At 40.0% G+C, this 22924-nt stretch overlaps 1 protein-coding gene across 1 annotated transcript in view; it reads right to left on the reverse strand.

The window, feature by feature from the left end:
* ubl3a (ubiquitin-like 3a) overlaps window positions 1-21963 on the reverse strand; it is a 40241-nt gene extending 18278 nt beyond the window's left edge. The window contains exon 1 of the mRNA XM_042431556.1: window positions 21260-21963. Within this exon, the coding sequence (XP_042287490.1) occupies window positions 21260-21289 (30 nt within the window). The 5' untranslated portion in view covers window positions 21290-21963. The remainder of the gene's footprint in view (window positions 1-21259) is intronic.
* Window positions 21964-22924: the final 961 nt, after the last annotated feature.

Genomic DNA, 22924 nt, shown 5'->3' on the forward strand with positions numbered 1-22924 from the left:
CATGCAGGCTACATACAGTATCGACTTCTTATGTTGACATAATAAAGTTCTGGACTACTTCACTTTTCTGAGAAACTTGAGAAAGTCTGAATAGCAGAGAGACATATTGTAATGGTGATGGTATCTGGAGATGACAGTGAATAATGGAACAAACTGTTGCAGCCACTGTGATTTTTGGATATGAGGCCATTTTTCTGATTCACAGCTGTAATAACAGCATTAAAGAATAGTTTGGGAAATACGTTTATTTGCTTTCTTGCCAAGTGTTAGATGAGAAGATTGATACCGCCCTCACATTAGAATGGTATCAGTCGTCTCATCTAACTCACAGAAAGACAGCAATTATTAGTGTGTGTTTGCCAAAAAAATTTCCTTTAAGCTACATATGAAACATCATAAAATTAATTATTTTAATTAAAAATTGGGTTGAAATAAGCATGTTTCACTGTGATTGTGGATTTAGTATCTCAAACAAACGGTGTCAGTGGATCAACTTGACTAGACTTACCCCCTGATTATTGATTGATGGTGGGAGACTAATAGAGCCAGAAATTAACTTAACAGGACTGACTCTTGTTTGAAAGCATGAACATCTGATTAACTTTAGTGCTCTGACATATGTGGTCACAGCAATCTTTCACACCACAAGATCATTATCTTTTTGTTACACCAGAAACATATCAGCGGATGCATATGCATGCATTACTTGCAATTTAAACCACAGCATCAATTGTGCATGAGATAAACTCCGATACTTGGGTATTTTGTGGCGTCTCTTCCGATAAGAATGCTTTACGGACATTATGTATATTTATAGTATTCTTGTTTTAAAATATTTTCCCTCCCATAGATTTTATTTGTCATTGTTTTGTCATCTATTTTATCTCGTTTTTATTTTACTCTATTTTATTTTAAAGCAATTTTATTGTTTTTTATTGCATTTTCATAATTTTTATTTCTTGTGTGCATTAGTCTCAAATTATTTTACTGTTTACATTTGTTCTGTCTTATTATTGGCTTGTCAGTCATCTTTGAAGCACTTTGAATTACACTAATGTGTATGATGATGCTATACAAATTAAGTTTGATTGATTGATTTAGCATTCATCAAGGTAGTAACACCCTGTATTACTGTTTTACATCTGACTTCACTGTAAAGTTTGTCATTTTTATTTGTACTGTGTGCTAGTCTTAATATTATTTCTTCAGCAGAAGCTTCATTTATTAACTGTGAGGTTTAAAAGCACATCATATTTACAACTTTGCAGTTTGATTGCACAATACACCTCTAAGGACTAAAAACTAGACCCGGGTGTGAGGCTGCCATTCACCATAAAACACACAAAAACACTGCCAGTTAGTGCTACTGAAAAACTGCTGCGCTCGGCCTAAAATAAAATTAATTTCCCATGATTTATTAGCTTTTCTGATTAATGACACAACATCGCCCCAAGAATCATCACTCACACTCTCTTGCCGCTCCAATGGACCTGTTCTTGGAAACCTGTGTGAGGCTGTCTGACTGTCAGACAGATTAAGACCAGTGTCTGCCAGCACCTCGACTCTGTCCGGTGCTTTGTCTGCGGGACGAACGCATAAGCTTCTCCACATATTTACAGAGTCAACACAAAGAGTGATGATACTTAATAAATGACCAGAGAAAGCATGTGGGAAAGTGAGAAGAAATGCCACAAGATGACAGCTTCACTAGAATATTTCCACTGGTTTTACTAGTGACACTTCCCACTGTCTATAAGCATCTGTAACAGTTTAGGATCGAAGACCGCCCCATCTCCACATCAGGCCTCAGCTAGGCGAGGCTCTGTCGTCCTCATCTCCACTGGGAGAATAAAACTCAAATACATACTTTCAGAGAGAGAAATGAAAGCAGGAAAGCACAGAAGAAGTGAGACAACAAGAGAAAAGAAAAAGGAAATAAATTCAATTAACTAAGTGTTAAAGGTGTCGTGACCAGCAGAAAGAAATGTAATAGTTAGAGGAGAGAAAACGACGAGATAGATTAGCAGACAACGCCGCCAAAGTGCTGATATTGTACAGACGCCATGATAGTGATGTCGAGGTGTGATGCTTCAGGGGAAATGCTGACAGTACTGGAGGCGAGCCCCAGGGATCGAGGGAGGAAATGAGAAAGCGCGAGAGGGAACGGAGAGAGATTCAAACAGGGATTCAAATGAGGAACAATGAAGGTCAGTGAGGCGACAAGAAGAGGAAGCGTGAAGGTGACCATGGTGGAGAAATCCAATCGGTTGTTTCGGCCATATACCAACCACACATGCACATACATGAACAAACAAACATTTGCGAGCACATTCAAAATGCCCACTGATGTGGCGGGGGGGGGGGGGGGGGGGTATTTGAAGCTGTGGGCCAAGACATGAAATTGCTCTTGTATGCTTCAATCGATTCTCCTCTCATCCCTCTGTCAACGTCTAGACTGTGTCCCCCTTTCCCAGTGAAACCAAAGGCAAGAGATGAGTTGGAGAATGAAATGACAAGGTGCTTAACAGTGAAACAAAACTGTATCTGTAAGCGAAGAAAATAAAAAAACAATGTGATACAGATGGTGAAAGACAGAAATTAAGCTACAGAAATCACCTCTGGAGCAGATAAGATTTGAAGACAGATATTTGCCAACATTTAAACTAATGTGCTCCAGTTTAGGTCTATTAGCTAATAACATCCCCCTTCTCCAGATATAGACAATGTGAAAGTGATGGAAAGCAACTAAATTTTTTGAAATATTATTTGTTGAAAGTTTAGGCTTTAGAATGGCGCCACGTTACCGTTTACGGATGCTGAGTCTTCATAACTCCTCTGACATCCAAGCCAACTTTGGCACTCACTCTCATTTAACAGCCAAATGCATTATTACGTCATGTTTCTTGTTTAATTGCCTTTGTCGTTTGGTCTATAAAATGCCAGAAAACTGTGAAAAATGTTAATCACCACATAAAATGTCTTGTTTTGTCCCGACCAACAGTCAATAACCCAAAGATATTCAGTTTACTATCATAAAAGACTAAAGAAAAGAAAATATCTTTATAATAAAAAATATTCACATTTAAGAGGTTGGAACCAGAGAATCTCAACGTTTTTTCTTAAATATTGACTCAAAACAATTCATCGATTATCGAAATAGTTGCTGATTAATTTTCTTTTGATCGACTAATCGATTAATCACTGCAGCTCTAGTGTTAGCACCATGGAGTTACATCAGATCTCCCATATCGTTGTTTTCCTACATGTGGAAAATAGAGGTAAAACTGACTTTTGGCTGTGAAGCAGGAAGAAATAATGAACCAAGAGGACGCACTTGAGCCCTGTTCACCTGTCCAACAAAAAAGTTTGATAATATTTCAAGGTAAATGTTCAGAAACTGTTATGAATGTTATCATAAAGATAAGAAAAGATATGTTGCAAGAGCTTGATACAATTTTATAGCAGCAAGACCTTGCTAAAGAAAGCAAGGTCTTGACTTGACAAAACAACTTGGTCCAACTTTCAGTTTTGCTTTATAGCAGTATCCTGCTATAGTTGTAGTAGTAAAGTGTATTCAGCTTTGCAGGCCACCATAGCAACTTCTTCTTTTATGTTTCAAGTATAACACTAAAAATATGAATTAAAATGCTATTGAACAGGAAGCTGTGACTGAAAGAAAACCATTTCTGCTGTAGTCTGGCAGTTTTGAATCTGCATTAAGCTTTGTTAGTTTGAATTAGCAAATTACAGCTCTTGATTATGTTTCGTCTGATGTGACGAAATGGAAATTATTTGCCAAGTTGTGCCTCATCCGCCATATTCTGTCTCTATCAGCTACCAGCAGACACACGAACCCAAAGGCCACCATGCCACATGCTGGTGTGAGGAGACCACACAGAGGGTTGATGATTCCTGATGATGGCTTAGATGAAAGGACCTCCTGTCCTTTACCTCCTTCGTCCTACCATTTGCTCTGCAGCAGCTCTGTCTGCCCCTTCCTCCTCCTCCTCCTCCTCTCACTCTGCTTCACTTCCATCACAAGGTGTCTAACCAATATGACTTCCTCCCCCGTGTTTTCCTGACCCCTGCTATGTGAAAGCCCTGGAGTCAAGTAAAGCACCCCCCCTGCCCCCCGCCCCCTCCCAGGAGAGCAACATACTCTGCGGTGACCTCTGCCTTCCCATCTCCCCCTTTCCTCCACTCCACTCTGTCTCCACCCACCCACCCCCATCTTCTATCCTAGGTGGTCTCTCCAACTGTGTGTAGTCGATGCCCTGCAGGCAGGATTAGCTTGATTTATAACCTTTCACGTTGTCCTTTCTACACATAAGCTTTTGCCTGTTCTTCATCTGTGCATCTATAATTACTGTTTAGGATAATAAAATCCACTTTTTCTTAAAAAAAAAAAAAGTATTATTATGTGATATAAGTAAAGAAAAAATGCATGACATCAATTAGATTTAGCACTAAACATAAAGAACAGCTGAGACTGATGGGAATTTCACTTGTTTTGCAGGTGTCATACACCAAAGTACTGGACAAATTAAAATGTTGACCTGATGATGGCACTGGATAGAGAGTCACTATTTGATCACTATTTGAATATATCCTCTAGGGACCTTGAATATCTGTAGCAAATTTCAAGGCAAACCATCTGACAGTTGTAAAGATATTTTACTCTGAACCACAAATATCAACCTCATGGTGGCGCTAAAGGAAAAGTCAGGGGATCACCAAAGTCAGGATGATTCATAATCTGGGGAACATGAATGCCTGTGCTAATTTTCATGGTTAACCATCTGATAGTTTGTGAGTTATTTCAGTCTAGACCAAAGCGGTGGACTGAACGACCAACTGACTTAGCCACTGGTTCCTCGCTGGTTTCAGCATCTCTAATGTGAGCAACTGTTGCTTTACTCTATTATGTAATTATATGCTGGTTTTGGACTTGTTTTATGGGAAAACGTGATGGGCATTTTTGCCTGTTTTCTGACATAAATTTAAAAAACTGACAGATTAATCAATAAGAGATTTGTTGGCCTTTATCTTTGTCTATTGGACAGAGTTTTGCTGACAGATTAATGTCACTCGCCCCCAAATACCAGAAACATAGATAATTTATATCATTTATCATCTGTCATGTGGCTGTTGTCAGGTGAAAATTTAGCTCTCATTTTGGTGAGAGTTTGACAGTATAATTAGGCTTCTGTATGAAAATCTTTCAAAACACAGTATTAATCCTTTCAAAGTCCATTATATAAAAAGTCAATGTTAGCCAGGTAAATCCAACTCTGTTCTCAATTCCTGACAAGTTGTTGTTTTTATAGATTTTTCACCCAATTAAGGAAGAAAAGCACATCACTGCACATACTGAGGTTTCAAAACTCTTTCCTGTACTATGTTTACCCCTTTCCTCAGACACTACAGTGCTTTAACTTCAATCCAATTGTTTTCTCGATTAATCGGTTTATCGTTTTGTCTATAAAATGTCAGAAAACACTGAAAAACGTCCATCACGTTTTCTTTGTCCTACATGGCTGTCCAATGTCTTGTTTGATCCAACCAACATTCTGAACCCCAAACATATTCCGTATGTGATTATATAAAACAAATTAAAGCAACAAATCCTCACACTGGAGAAGCTGGAACTAGAGAATTTTTGGCATTTTTGCTTAAAAAAAAGGACTTAAAAGATCGATTAATCATTGCAGTTCTTAACTAATGTAACACGTGAGGGAGGAAGATGAGACAATAAACATCAGAGTAGAGAGGGGGGGCGGCTGGGAGACAGCAGTTACATCCACAATGTTGCATTTTCTGTTCTCCTTCAGAAAAGAGTACTGCCCTGCAGTCACAACTCACGTGATGCCGTGTGTGTGTAGAAAAGAGACTGTGTGTCTACATGTGAATGCATGTGTGGACCAGATATTCCTCATGTTGTGGGGACATAAATCTGTTTACACAGTCACGTTGTGGGGACTCGCCTCGCTTATGGGGACAAAAAGCAAGTACCCTTAACATAAATCATTGATTTTAAGGTGAAGACTTGGTTTAAAGTTAAGATTAGTTCAGAGTTATTTTAGGTTACAGTAAGGGTTAGGTAAGTAAGTAGTGGTAACGGTTAAGGTTAGGATACGGAAATGAATGTAAGTCAATGTGATGTCCTCTGAAGTGATGGAAACACGACTCTGTCTGTGTGTGTGTGTGTCTCTCTCGCACACACACACACACACACACACACAGACAGAGACTGCTGGCAAGCTAAAATGCCCTCTGTGCTGGAATTTACCAGATGGCACTGGACAGAAACAACCAGGGGTATTACTACCACACACACACACACACATACGCATGCATGCACGTACGTACGCACACGCACACACACAGCATTTTCTAGGCCTATTCAGGAATTAAGCAGCGTGCAGTGACAGGAATAGATGCAACAAAAGCAATTTATTATCTTTACGTGAACACATGCATTAAAAAAATAAACATTTTCTTAAATCAAGTTTCTACACTTACAAATACAAAAAGTCACATAAAGCACACAGTAAGCACTAAGCCTTATAGAGACAGACAACAGACACTGAAGTGTGCAACTTTGCAAATTTTAAGAGCCAGTGCAAAGATAAGGTACATAAGAGATTATGGGTGTATGGACACAATACAATACAATCCTGTTTAACATGGTAATCTAATGCAACAGCCCTGCAATAATAATATAACAATGATATCTTTATGAAGCCCTGAAATGTTACATTTTTGTTCAGACTTAGCTAGAAAGGTGTATATTCAGCTGTTTGTAGTGTTGTTATTGGGGATGAGTATCAAGAACTGGTACTAAATTGGTGCTGGTTCGGTATCAATAAAGTCCTAACGATACCCACCCCTAGTTGTTATATTAGATGTCAGTGTACTAGTTTTGTCTACACTTTGCAATACATTGCAGAATATCACAACACAATCTATGGCCTCAAAAATGATTGTTGCTGAATCAACAGAGGACACACTTTAGACTACCAAGCCCACAGGATGCCCCAGTTCTAGTTATCTGTCTAGAAATCAGGCACCTTCTTCTATATTCACATTTAAAATCAATTAATAATTACAACGTCAAAGCAAAATGATTAAATAAATTGTCAAAACAGACACAAACTAGGCACCCGACTGTGTTTGCAGTGTGTGATATATACCCCTCTACTGTAAAGGGGTTTCCTTTTTTCATTGTCTGGTTTGAGATCTGAGCCACTGGTTATGTTTCTGTTATGCACAACAGGAAAAAGGCAGCCTCAGTGGGGAGACAGTGGAGGCAACTGGTTACACAAACAACAACAGGAAGGAACAGGGCAGCGACGACGAGGGGGAGGGTTGGCGGCTGGGGACCCAATCAAGATCTTTCACAAACATTGTTCCATGCCAGGGCAGAAAAAAAAAATCATATGCCGGCAGATGACATAATCAGCAAAAGGGCGCTGTTACGTGACCATCATTAAGATGTTTAAGGCAACGTTATATAAGGACGTGCTTCTTAAATATCCACCTGAGATTAAAAGTTCACAACAAGGTGGATGCAGAAGTAGCTTGAAGGCTAAGAGCATTTTGAGAATGAGGCACACGTTGGCGTCACACTTTGCCCTGTTGATTCAACACTGTGACTTGTACATTGCACATTAAAAATTAAACAGGATTACTCTACCTGCCATCTCTGGGCCTTAATGGTTTATGTGAGCCTTAAACCACGCTGCACTCTGAACTGTAACTGTACCGAGATCAGCTGACTGAGCTAAATGGAAGTCAGCTAAACTTAGCTTAAAATGTGCCAGCCTTACTCACCCATAAACATCCCAGCTTTAAAACCCACTAGCCTAGAATACTGATTTAGTAGTCAGTGAACGCTGCTGTTTTTGCTCCGTATGACCGTATATTTAGCCAAATGATATCTGGCGCGGAGAAGCCACTTCACAAAAATGTGCAATTAAAGTAAACTATAGGTCGGTCGATATCTGCTGATGCCCTCTGTGTAAGTCAGGCTTCTGCTGCTTCCCTCAAAATAAACCGATGCTTCCTCATTACAAGAAAACAGATGAAAAGCCCTCAATCGTTCTAGTCCAAGGTCCAATGCTTCATTACTGCTAGCTCATTCAGATAAGAACACACATACACACTCATAAAACACACACACACACACACACACAACCCCTGCCGGGATCATTAGAGATATTCATAGTCAGAGTGCTCCATAGCATCCAACATGCAATGACAAATTTGTGCAAGACAGCATGAAGGCCAAATATACCCTCTCTCCATGCTCCTTCTTTCTCTCTATCATTCACACACATACATTCAGACACACACACACACACACACTCTTCCCTCCCTCCTGACTCTGGCTGTCTCCTCGTTGAGCTCTATCTTTAACTCTTCCGTGACCTCAGCCTCTTTATTCCTCACTGTCGATTTTCCACCATAATATATCTGTGTGTATGTGTGCGTGTGGACCAGAGAAGATGCAAAACAGGTGGACTGGCTTCTTTACATCCATCTCCCTATAAACCTGCAACCAATTCTCCTCCACTATTACCATTACAGTTCACAAACTGAAATACTAAATACATGATCAATATTATGTTTCATCCTGTTCAAGATCAGAATCACTATCTGATGTACAATGACAGAAGTTTGTCATTGTAAATGTGGTGCAAGGACACCAGAAGTAGTGTATTAACAATGAAGTTAAGGATCTGAAGTGGTTGAGATGAATGCAAAAAAGTTCAAGCAGCACGATAAGAAGGATTATTGATCTCTAGACTCACTGTTCACCTAAGTGGCAAACCCTGAAAGCCTCAGCACTGAGTCTGGCTCAGGTAATCAGCTGAGGATTAAGGCTGTGGCTTAGCCAGCGCAAGGTAAATATGACACATGAGCTTCAGTAGGATGGCCTCTGAGATAGCTGCCTAGCAACTGTTGCTCTGCCACAGGAGCTGAAATGAGTAGTTGCTTAATTGATTAGTCAATCAACAAACAATTTTGGTAATAAATTAATTGTTTCCATCATTAATCAAGCAGAAATGTGTGTGAAGAAAAATTAGTCAGACCATTTACATTTTGAAAGCATTCAAAAGTATTTTGCTTATTGGCGACCGCAACACAGTAAAAATCCGGGTAAAAGACTCGTATGTGAGGACTGGAGGCCCGCTGATCCTATTGGAACATCCAGCCAGTAAAGCTTGACCTTTGGATGACTGCTCTGTGGCTCATGTCTGCCCTGCCTGAGACCCAGAGTGTCTCAACGCTGACCCTCTAATTCCCTCAGTACGTATTGTCTGTCTGACTGCGCTGGCACAGGACGTTCGAACATTAGGACAGATTTAAGCACTGATTTGGAAATGGCAGCCTGTCCCAAAATGTATCAGGAAGTTGATTCTTGCTAGCTAGCTGTGCTGACGCACACACTCACTGTCTCTCTCTCTCTCTCTCACACACACACACACACACACACAGATGTACAGTCCGTGCTGGCAAGGCAAAGCTTTAATATAAATGTCCCCTCAGCTGGAAATTGTTTCCAGTGCAGCTGAAAGGCTCCTTTTATTGAGCTAGTCAAACACCAACACCCCCCCTCCATCATCCCCCATCCCCTATTCCTCCTGCATACACGCACTCACTCTCTTTCTGCTCAACACTACCGGAAATGCGGTGGGGTTTTTTTTATCACTTGAGTGCTTTTGTTTTACATCTATTTAAATTATATGTAGGAAAATTACAGCTCCACAGCTTTATGGAAAGTCCCTCTCCTGTAACATCACATGAATGCCAATCAGTTTATAACAAGAGGAAATATCAAGATCCCTGGTTTTGTCAGTGCTATTAATGTCTGGTGTAAATCTGAAATCAATACAGTAAATGCACTAAGAACACTGATTGAGCACAATATTTAATATCCATTAAAAACTGGAACACACAAGCTACTAACCGAGCATCTTCCTTTTTGCACTGATGATTCACATTAGTTCACATTACTGAAATGGCAGTGAGTAGAATAACTGATGAGACTAATATGTCCCTTCAAACGATCTGAGAAATGAATCAGCAAAAGTTATTGTTAAAGCTTTATTTTACAGGTCCCTTTTGTCCCACTTTATACTAAATTCCTGGAAAGTCTCGAAATAAATTGCAGGTATTTAACGGTTCATTTTTGGGACATTTTATAGAAAAGGTGTTGCAATTTGGCACAAATGAAAAAGGAAAAACTGAAAAACATGTTATGTTGGTTTAGTTGATAAGTACCCAGTCATATTTGGTTTCATACATAGTTCTTTCTTAACAGACTGAAAAGACTTAGTTTTCAGATAAAACTACGTATTAGCATATTATTATTTCTTAAAAATGAGCACATTTCCCATAAATGAAAAAAATACATAACCCTTTCAAAGAAATGGGACCTTTCAAACACTTTTGTTTTTTCTTATAATTTGAACCAAATTGCACCACCCTTTCTGTAAAATCTTTTAAACACCTGCAAATTAATCACAAAATAGTATAAAGGACCTGTAAAATAAAGAATGACCAAATTATTCACTATGTTTCCTTGCAGTAAACAGGATAAGTCTGGCTGCTCGTCTTCCTCTCTATACATCACTCCCAAGTTTCTCTTCCTTCTTTCAGTTTCTAATGCAGCAAACTCACAGCTGTCTATGACTTTCATTTCTTTGTTACCTTCTCCTTTTTTCACCTTGTGAAGCTGATGTTTTGCCTAATGGGTCAACTTAAAGAGTCAGGTGTATTGTTAAGTATTTGGTGCTGCTTTAGACTTAACAGAGGAATATAAGGAACCACATGGCACAGTGCCAAGAGTGGTGGCACAACACCATTACATGCAAACAATGGCCTTTAAACGTAGCTCTGGTTTGTGCTGTTTTCTGGAGCGAATGTGAACTTGAACAGGCGTTACTCCACTAGCAAAGCCAACAGCAAACACGTCACACTCAACAGGAAGAACAGGTTGTGCTTTAGCTGGTTTCTTTATGCAAATGTGTGCATGTATAAATGCGTGGATAAAACACACACACACACATACACACACACACACACACACATACATACTTCAAAAGTGGCTGCAGGCATGCAGGGTCTAGTCGGGATTACGCTGTTGTATTAGCACCATCTGAGTTGTTCTTGTTCACATATTACTCACACTCACACCCACTCATTTATGTCATGCTTTGTGATGTTCACACTTGGCATAAAAGCTGAAGAATGTCCTCACTTTACTTCTGTCTTGAGGTGTTCAGTGCCCTGCATGTACTGTGGAGAGAATACAGCGAGTGCTCTATGCTCCAGGATCCAGTAATTAGGACGATAACTTTGGTCTACACATCCTCTACGTCACAATCACTGCTCCTACTAATATTCAAGGACATGCAGCACACAGGAAGTGCCTATTCACTGTCAAGAGAGATCAGGACCGGAATCGACAGTGTCGACTAGACGTTTCCTCTTAAACTGGGACCCTGGGAGCCCCCTCAAAAACGTTGAAGTAGTTCAACACATTCCTCAGCCTGTGCAAAGCCATACCTGCCAACACTGACGGAGGGATTTTCCAGCAGAATAAGCCCTTATCCCAACATGCACACACTGACTTTTTCTTCTTAGAAACCTTCTGGGTCATTCACAAGACTATTCAGTCTCCCAGCCGGGCCAATCAGAAATGCAAACCAGCAACAAAAGAGATAGGGTCTCTTATTTTCAAGGCTGCTGGGTGAAGAAATCTAATAGCTGGCTTCGTCTTGAAGATTTAATGTTGTGGTTATTAAGGTTTGCTTTCTGAAAATGTTTAACAGGTCAGCTGTAAAATGGTTTTGTCCCCCTCAACTGCTACTAATGCCACTCTTTCTTCACCCACCTTGTTTTACTTTGGTTCACCATGTTAGCTTGGTAGCTCATGGTTCAGAATATCAAAAATTCATAGCTGTCAAGACACAAAAAAAGGTTGTATTTACAGTATTTCCTGATTTTTTTAGATTTTGGACATCACCAAAGCAATATCCATTCATTAACCTACAATATGACTTCCATTGATGAGACATGCAGCTATAGAGCATAAATCACGTGTCAGCTGGTGCAGACATGAGAGAAAAATAAAGGGAAAGCTGGAGTGCTGACAGGTATGTACAACTAGATCTGTGCAGTTCTGCCTCGGCTGGAGAACTGCGGGGTGTCATTATTCATAGAGTACAATACGTAGGGTGCACACGGACCGACACATGTCACATTGGTGAACACATGAACACACAGACAAACATACGCAAACGAAAAGTTACATAAGAAATCAATGGTTGAAAGGTTCTCAATAGGACTTCCTGTCAGTGCTGGAGACGTGCGTCAATGCAATTGAATTAACGCTACACCAACACAATGGACCGCTGGATATATTCATTGACAGAAGCCCTGCTAATACCAGCAATTGTCAATACGAGCAGGAAATGACATGATCCTTCTTACAGAAACAAATAATAAACAAATACTAGTACACAGTCTGGAAGCTGGTCAACACTGCAAACTTTCATACCTGTCTTCAATTCATTTTCAATCAAAATATGAGCTTAAAAAACATTCACTTCTCTGTTATCAGTAGAACCTCCATGTATTGATTGTGTACTTCGGAGATATCCCCCTTCACTTTTACAGCAGTTGGGGAAACAATAGACGTGACTTTTCTTGGTCTTGAGAAGCTATAGCACTTATTAACTGACACACTATAGTCTGTACTGTACATTTACTCTCAGATTGACAACTTACTGCTAACCTCTTCCTCTGCTCGCATTCACAGTCACTTTTGACACTTGCTCTCTCGCGTAACCACTCACTGACTTACGCTCTGCCCTATTCCTTAAAAGGAGTTATGCTACCTGCAGTTTCCCAGGCAACAACACAGACGTTTCGAAACAGCGCTGCTCAGAGGCTCCCAAATGCTATTGATTTCTGAATGAATGGATATTTGGCGTTATTTGTGGCATTAAAAAAAAATTTTTTTTGGCCTGGCAGGGGTACTCGTTGTCCTGGCAGCCCACCAGGCCTGTACTATTATAGGGGAAACACTGAATATGATTCAAGCTCGACTCCTGCCGCTTCAGAACTGCTGTCAGAACTTTCCGTGGCGCTTGAAGGTCTGCATGTGACAGTGTCACAGTCAATACATCAACTCCTGCACCCGGGCAGGATGATGTAATCCTGATCTGTGACTCTCACTCGGAACACATGGCACCGGTAACACACACATACTCACTGACATGCTTCATCCAACTGGCAGTGTCAGGATTCAATAGTGTTCTTTCTCTCCTTCTCTCCCCCTGAAACGTGTCAATCAAAGCCCTGTTAGCGGCTCATGCCGGAGGCTGAAGAACGCCTGCAGACCTCTCTCTGACACCAGCTACTCGGTGTAAGAAGTGCTGAGCTAAGCTCGAGTGGGAAGAGGGACAGGGAGTGCTGTTTTCAGTAGCAAGGATTCCCCTCCCATTGTTCTTTCATCTGCGACCAACACACCGCTGACCTCTGAGCCCAACCTTTGACTCCTTTGAATGTGTTTGTGGGTGTGTGTTTGAATCTGCGTTTCTGTGCGCCTTAAGGGGACTCTAACAATGTGGGAATGGACTATAAACTGCTTTCAAAGCGTCAAAATTATAATTAGCCACACAGAGTGTAGCAGAGATATCTAACATTTAGCCACACACTGATCCAAGTAAAGCAAAAATCCACTATTCTGAATAAATGATGACACATTTATGAGATAAACGGATGTATTCAGACATTCACAGTCACAATTTTTGCTGTAACAAATGAAGGCACCACAGAAGCCCCCACACACACACTGTGAACCACTTGTAATTGCACTTCTATTCAAATGTCAAAATTCTGATCAATACAAATCTACTGATCATGACAGATTTAAAGAGTTTGAACACTTTGACGAAGGGTTAATACATTCTATCGTACCTCCTGGTCTGGTTAAATAAGGGCTGTGACTGCCACCTCCAACACAAATGAATGCGTACTCACCACTGCACAAATGACGGGGTGTTTGAATACTACCCACTGAGTGTGTACGTGTGGTATCAGTGTATATTTATATATCAGATGTGCGTGTGTGTGAACAACATAAATACCTGCTGTATCACTACTTGATCTAAAACAAATTTATTAACAACTTTTCAACACTTACAGCTGCAGCCGGTCTTAAAAACACTTAAATTACTTATCATTAATTGCAGATGATTTACTTTTGCTGAAGGTTTCTTAGCAAGTGATTAGGGCTGCAACTAATGATTATATTCATCATATTAATCTGCAGATTAATTTCTCCATGAATCATTTTGTCTATAAAATGTCAAAAAAGGTGACATCTTCAAATGTCTGGTTTTGTCCAAATCAACAGTTTAAAATCCAAAGATATTCAGTTTCTATCGTCTATAACACATAAAAGCCTCAAATCCTCACATTTGAGAAGCTGCCGCCATTTGTGCTTAAAAAACTAGATTAAAACGATTATTTGACGATCAAAATAGCTGCCAATAATGATTATTCTGCTAATTATCGCAGCTTTTATTAACATTTACAATGGCAGAATTGATGGCTTGTTAAAAAGTTCAGAGTGATTAATCTTTATCAATGACTTATTTACTAACAGTTATAAATCAAACTTTTGCCATTTTGATTAACCTTTCTATGTTTGAAGGGGTTGCTTTTTTGCCCAAACCACTTTGTAGTAACTGGCGTATCTGTCAACACAGACATAGTGGCGGTTGCTGGGAGAAGTTAACTTAATGTTTGTCATGATGATCACAGAAATATGCAAATTTAAGAGCTGCTATTGTTAGTTGATATATAACGACCTTATATAACTAACAACAACAACTGATAAACACTCATTGGAAAGTATGTATATGTGTATGTGTGTGTGTGTGTGTGTGTGTGTGTACCTGATCTCCCCGTCTTGTCTGCTGTGCTGGGACATATCGAAAGTGGTGATGTTTGAAATTCATTCTCTGCTCCGTGAGACTCACTGTTTTCTGGAGTGTATTCATTCAGCGGGGCTTATCTGAACTCTGAAGGTGCTTTATTCTCCTCCTGCTTCTGTATCACTCTTTCTGTCGTCCGCTTCTTGTTACAAACACACACACACACTCACACACCTGCACCCCCCGCCCTATCCCTCCGCATACTCACACACACTTAAATGGGCATCCAGACCTCCGATCCAAGCGTCCCACTGTTGCCATGGGGACCATTCGGACCCTGTCAGCACTTCTGAGGTCTGCCTGGAGCGAGGTAATTTGCCCTCTCTGAGCAACCCCCACCTCCCCATCCTTCACTCTTCCTCTCCCTCCACCCCTCTTCTTTTTTCCTCCCAAGAAGGAAGAAAAAAAAAATTAAAACATCCTCCATTCTCAAGAGGGATGACTATTCCTTCTCCTATTCTTTCTCTCAGATTCATTCACCCACAATGTTTGGCACCAACAATCTCCTCTCCTCCTACTCTCACTCCTACTCTATACAGCCTTTATAACTGTGTGTGCATACACACTCACCAGCTCCTTCCACAGACGGAGAGAGAGTAGGGGGGGAGATGGGGAAAAGACGAGAGAATGTGCATCTGCTGCTGATTTCAACCGCACAGTAAGAGTTAAATGCAGATAGCTGATACTTCCCCATATTTCCTTGGGGAACACAAAGAGCTGGTTTGATGTATAGATTGAGCGAAGCCACAAAGGGAAGTAATTGTTCTGATGATTTAAACTTGCAGAAGTCTCAAAACACCGGAATTTGACCTTTATATTTCTGCTGCAGGCATGTTAATAACATGAACCTGAAGACAGCAGCTCTGGCATGGATAAAACCCAATTTGAGATTTGGCAACGCTTTCTTCTGCTTTCTGAAAAAATATTATTACTTTACAATTGTGGAAATGAACTTTATGCCCAGCACTGGTGATAAATGATGCAATAATTAAGTGATACTTCCCCCACTGGGAAATTCCCAGAGCACAAATCAGGCTGAGCTGTCAGGGATTCAGTGTGTTGCTTAAGGACACTCCAGCAGCGCGGATGGAGGCTTGAACCAAAGTGGCTGAACGAGCACCAACACAACTGTAAACTGCAACCAAACATCCACACAGATGGTGACATAACTCGAGACCTTCTATGAAAGTTCTTTAGGATTGACTGAGGATTTAGCTAACGTTCACAACGGATCAGAAAATGGTTTCGGTTCATGATTTTGTCCATAATCCATAGAAATTCCTTTGCAATATGCTATATTTAGATGCTTTAGCTTTGACCGGACAACATATACATATAGAGGCCGGCTCACCTCTAACTTCCTCACAGCATTATCCCAACATCCTGACAACATAATGGACCTGCTGTCCAGGGGATCAGCTGAGCTTGGACATGCAGGAGCACAGGCACAGCTGGGATAGCTGATCTCCGCGTGGCGGGGCACATTACGAGGTTTATCCTTTCTATACATAGGTTTGGAAGTAGAGCCTCCATGCACTCACAGCAAAGATGACAGACATAACACTGCCAGACGGAGAGGAAATATTACGCTTAAGACCAGGTAAACCCAGCTAAACACATTTCATATGCCTTTTTATGTGTGCAAAATCTCACCCATGAGAGGCTGACATAAATATTTGTGATGACACACACACACCTCAGTAAGTAAGCTAAAACAAATAAATAAGTCGCATGAGGATAGTGTTTTGAAAGCTGATAAAGTCACCTGATGATGATCACAGACTAGAAGTCATAGTTTAGGCTCCTTTTAATGTATCACTACATCAGTAGGTATGACATAATGGGGTTGTGGTAGCAATGCAATTACTGGTCATTGTGTATGCACATGTATGAACCCAGTAAAAGCACCTAGCCTCCTCTTAAACTCTTGTCTCTTTACAGCCTTGCTTCCTGCAATGCCAGGGGTTCACAAGCTTTGACTCATGTTCCACTGAATTAAATCCAATTTTCTGAAATCAAACTAGCTTACGGCACTATCCACAGTCACAAACAACAAAAACATATGCCCCTGCATTCCAGCACCCAAGCCCAGAATAACTGCAAGTATATACAGTACATAAACAAACAACAACAAAGTCCACCTATAATCCTCTTCAAAATATACTTGAATTGTACATAAACCATACATGAACTGTTGTATGAACTTGAATAATGTTAGAACATATATAGTATGTGCTTACAACAGACACATATTGCCAAATACCAATATGTGCCTAAGGGAACTCCAGTACAAATCCAACATTAACAAATCTAACCGAAATAGCTCATTTATATCGCATATTTATATTACATATACACACATACATATACATTTATATTACATATTACCTATACCAATCATTACAGCCAATCATTCTGCAAACCATGTCGCTGTGTTTTAGAAATGTGGATGTGATTTGTTGACTTTTCCAGGATGCAACTGGCTTCCATTCATTTCCATATAACCTAATATGTAAATCAATTAGCAGACTCGTGAAACTTGCTTGTGTTGCGTAGTCCATCACAGTGAGCATTATGGCATTAACTAATGATTATTTTCATTATTGTCAGTCTGTCAAGTTCTCAGAGCCAATGTTGACATCCTCAATTTGTTTCTTTAGTCTGACCAACAACTCAAAGTCAAAATATATTCAATTTACAATAATTTAAAACAGAAAAAAGCAGCATATCCTCACTATTCAATGTTTTTTTATTAATGCTTTTCATGTTTTTGCTAAATTACATCCACGACTACTTAATTATCAAAATTATTGATGATTCGTATTCTCAATCGACAAGTTGATTGAATATAAAGCATTATTTTTTCAACTTTTCAAACTTAAATTATCATGATGAGTTAATTCAGTGCAGACTTTTCAATTGAATCTGCACGCAACATACCACAAAGAAATGAAATGAAACCAGTGGATGTCTGGAACTGTGTTAAAAATACTTCAAGAAATCTAAATAGTCAGCAAAAATGTGGGAGGCATGTGATTTATAGTTTAGAGGGTAGATCAAACACACAAATATGGATTACATCAGTTAAGATTAAAGGGTGGGTTCACAGTTTTTTCCTCTTACCTGAAAACACGCACACACACACATCATCGTTAAGACAAACACTGAGTCAGTCAGTTAAATATTTACTGTATGGTGTGATATAATTTAATAATATTTTACTTGTGACAAGACTAAACTCAGCTCCATTACATGTGATCTGAGACCAGCTTCACAAACATACTGTATGGTAGACTCATTTATAGAGTTAAACTAGTCTTATTTTGCTTTTAATCTGGTTTAACTGACTAATCTAAATACTAAAAGGTTCACCACTTCATCCCCAGGTAATCTGGAAATTAAAGGATAGGTTCAGAGTTTTTCAAGTCTGTCTTAAAACAACAGTCAGGTGCCTAAATTAACACTGAAAGAGGTTTTCCTCACTGTAAACATTCCTTCTGTTCATACTGGCTGTTAAAAGATCCCCTTAAATGCGCTTTCTATGTAAGTGATGGGGGCCAAAATCCACAAAGTGTCCACACTGTCATTTTATACAAAAATGCATTTAAAAGTTGGTGTGATGCTTATATGAGGCTTTAGCAGTCTGAGTTAGTCATATCAAGTGGATATCTGCCATATTTACAATCTTTTTAGCATCAAATTCCCTCTTTGTGTTTCCTCTAAAAGGCATGGACAAGTTTATCTGCATCTAACAGGGTTAGTGAGGGGCGGAGTTTAGAGATGTTTTTGAGATGGTAGAAAGAAGTTTTGCATAGATGCCTTATATGGTCATCAAAAGTCAGCTGAGGGTCAAAACTAACACCCAGATTAGTGACTGAGGAGGAAAGGGGGATGTCCTGGCCGTCAAAGGTGAGATGAGTTATGGAGGATGACTGAATCTGGTGTGGAGTACCATTAGGGAGAGTTTCAGTTTTGCTGCTGTTTAACTGGAGGAAATTTGTGCTCATCCGGGCCTTTATCTCCTCAAGTCAGGAACTGAGGCGTGACATGGCTGCAGAAGGGCTTGGGGGCAGTTTTGATGTACAGCTGGGTATCATCAGCATAGCAATGAAAAGACATCCCATGTCTGCCGATGATACGTCAAAGGGGGACCATGTAGGGGGTAAAGAGGATGGGGCCGCGAACCGATCCTTGCGGAACCCCACAGGTGAGAGGGAGCGATCTAGACCTATGTCGTCCCAGTGAGACATACTCAGTCCTATCAGAAAGGTAAGACTGAGACCATTAAGTGCAGAGTCTGACAGTCAATCAGGAGAGAATGGGACCCTGCTTCAGCTGCCATCAGCAGGTCATTCACAACCCTGAGCAGAGCTATTTCAGTGCTGTGTGCTGAATGACCACCTGACTAAAATTTTTCAAATTGGTTGTTGTGTTTAATGTGGTCCTGAAGCTCAGAAGTGACCACCTTCTCCAACACCTTGAACAGGAAAGGGAGGTTGGAGATAGGTCTGTAGCTGGCAAGAACTTCAGGGTCCAGGGTGGGCTTCTTGAGGAGGGGGCGGATGACTGCGACCTTGAGGGCAGATGGTTACTGGTTTGAAGGGAGAGGTTGGTAATTTGGGTGATCAGGGGGGTGAGAATGGGGATGTATGATTTGAGCAGAGCTGTGGGAATGGGGTCCAGGGCACAAGTACAGGGTTTCATCTTCCTGAGGATTTCCTCAATGTGGCTCTGCCTGACGCCAGTAAAATGAAGTAGAGACGGCATACTTCCAGACAAAGCGTCAATGACAGGGGGAGGCAGAGAGGAAAAAGCTTGACATCAGAAGAGCGGATGTTGTTGACCTTGGCTCTGAAAAAGTCAATGAAGCTGTTACATCGCTCTTCTGTAGCCTCAATTGGGGAAGATAACAGTGGCTTCAGGAGATGATTCATGGTGGAAAAAAGATGCTTAGGGTTGCCAGGATTGTGATTAATTAGGCTGGAGTAGAACTGTGACCAAGTATCTTTAAGGGACTTTTAGTAAGTCCTTTGATGTTCACTGAAGGCCAGTTTATGGACAGTGAGCCCAGAGCATCTGAAGCGTCGTTCCAGGACACGTCCAGCTGTTTTTATTTTCTGCAGGTCATGACTGAACCAGGGAGCAGAGCGTGAAAAATTGACCTTGCACGTCTTGACAGGGCTATGAAGATCAAAGACACTGCTCAGAGATGTATTGTAGAGTGCCACTAGTTCATCCACTGATGCAGAAGTTTGGCAGGTGATGGGCTGGAGGTCAGTAGCCATGATGGCTGGGTCACTGCTTTTCCAGTTCCGAAAAAGCATTTGACACTTAGGTTTAGCAGGGGGTGACAGGAATGTCAAATGAGACTTTGGCACTAAAATGACTGTAGCATTGATAGATATCTACTTGATTTGACTAATTTGGATGACTGAAGCTTCATATTAACTTCAGATAAACTTTTAAATACATTTTTGCACAGAAGGAGGACTGTGGATTTTGGCCTCCAACACTTACCTTGTAAATGCTTTATGAAGGGATCTAATGGCCGGTATGAACAGGAGGAATGATTACTGCAATAAAAACCTGTTTCAGTGTTCATTTGGGCACCTGACTGTTGTTTTAAAACAGACTTGAAACATTGTGGACTTGTCCTTTAAGACACTTCCCTATCAGAGAGATCCACACGTCAAACTTTGAGCACCACCAGGAAGTAAAGTCTAGTTCATGTGATACTAGACTTGTACAGCTATGTGCTCAATACTGTGGACAAAATCCAATATCACAATATTTTTTTACCAAATATCTCGATATCCATAGCGTGACAATATTGTACGGATGACTATTGGTGCTTTTGTTAAATATTTACATAATCAGATAATCATTAGTAATGTTGATATAATGATTAGGTGAGTAAAGACAAATAATAGAACAGCAAGAACAGCCTGGTAAGTTCAGAAAATTACATCATTTCACTGTACTCTTTAAAACCACGAAAAGACAATACTTACGCCATACCACAATATTACATGTCATATCATCTTATATCAATATAATGTCGATAAAATATCAATATATTTCTTATCCCTAAATGAAATAAATGAAACCAGTGTTAGAGAACACTCTTCATTGCTGCTCTGTTTTTTTTAATGTCAAAAGCTTCCGGGAATAAATGGATGAAACTGTTAAGTGTAAAAATAAAAAAAAAAGAAAAGAAAAAGAAAAGTAACATTAAATTCTCTCACCATGTCTGCTGGGGTGCTGCTGCCCGTCATCGTGAAGGTTTTCCCGGTCCCGGTTCACACACACACACTCTCTCTCTCTCACTCACACAACACAACACAAGGGTACAAATATTCCCCCCTTTCTCGTCTCTCTCGTGAAAGCACTCACAAGGTGTGAAAAAGCGCGTCGTGTAAATAAAAAAAAAAGCAGAGTTTATTCCCGGTGACTTGCTCTCTCTCTCCAGTCACAACACTGAGGTAGTCGAGACGTGTTACAACGCTTCTTCCTCTCTATTGCACAATCATGTCGTTGCTCATTTCGCTGACAAATCGGTTAATTAGGAAAGTGTAGATAATGTTAATGGGGATAAACTGTCGACCCAAGGGCCTCCTGCGACCCTCCAAACATTAAGAATATCCTGCTGTAGAAAAAAAGGTGCCTACGCCATGCGAAAAACCCAACACTGCTGGCACATCCGGACACCGACCTTTTTCTCTCTTGGTGAAAAAAGAAAGAAAAAATAATATCCGCAAGGTTAACGGTCGGTTACCGTCCTCTGATGAACTCAAACACTCCCGTCGGTTTGGTATAAAAGGCGTCGGACGGTGAAATGTGTCGGTCCGTCTCGTTAAAACGGGAGTTTGTAGGCTACTTATTGTTGTTAACGATACTGAGTGCGCTCGCGCTGCTGTACCTTTTCTCAGCTGTCATCCTGCCTCCAAATTGACGTCAAGCTCGAGCTCGTGACGCAAAATAGATGCGGGACGTCCGGTTACATTTTTCAACATTAAACCACTTTAAAATCTTCCCAGTGTACAGCATACAGCTTTTTCTTTTTTCTTTTTTTTTGACAATTTAAACCAATCCAGACATGTTTTAAGACCCACAGTTTAAAGTGTAAAATTGTATTTTTTTTCCAGTTATTTTTTATTTAGAATAGTACGTTTTTGTATATATACTGTAAATATTGTTGGTAATTCACACATACACACCTCATTGTGTGTGTTTTTGTAAGCTACGTGTGTTTTTTGTCATGTGTTTTTGTCATTTTTTATGTGATAGCTGCTGTAACATGGAAATTTCCCTTTGGGGATAAAGTTATCTATCTATCTATCTCTCTATCTATAAAAAAAATACTATCTATACAAGTGCTTTGAGTAATAATTTGTGTCTGATATGGTTTTTCCACAAAAAAAAGTCAAAAAATCTAATTATAAATTGTCAAAGATCACCTCCAGACATGTTTTCAGATGTATAAAAATACTCTGCTTGGAATAATAATTTGTTTCTGTTGTGGTTTTTTCAGCCAAAAAAAGTCAAATTACTTCATTAAAATACATAAAATCCAATTTCCTTCTTCTCTCTTATTGAAACAATCCAGAATCTATGAATATGCAAATATGTTGGTCTCAAAAGTTGAACTGCTGCACATAAGATGAAAAAAATGGGTTACACTCATCCAGTTCCTCATTCTCAAGTCACATTATGTGACATCAACAGTATCCTCATATGGCCTCCTGACAAAAATGTCCAAGTGCCACTGCACCTTTGTTCTGTCCCACTCAGTGATTAGCAACAGGTAAGTATTCCCTAAAAAACTCCTGTAGTAGTAGTAGAAGTACTGCATTCAAAATTCTACTCAAGTACAGAGGTATTAATAACAAAATTGCAGTTTAAGTATGAAA

Source organism: Thunnus maccoyii, chromosome 13, assembly GCF_910596095.1.
Source record: "Thunnus maccoyii chromosome 13, fThuMac1.1, whole genome shotgun sequence".
Classification (NCBI taxonomy): Eukaryota; Metazoa; Chordata; class Actinopteri; order Scombriformes; family Scombridae; genus Thunnus; species Thunnus maccoyii.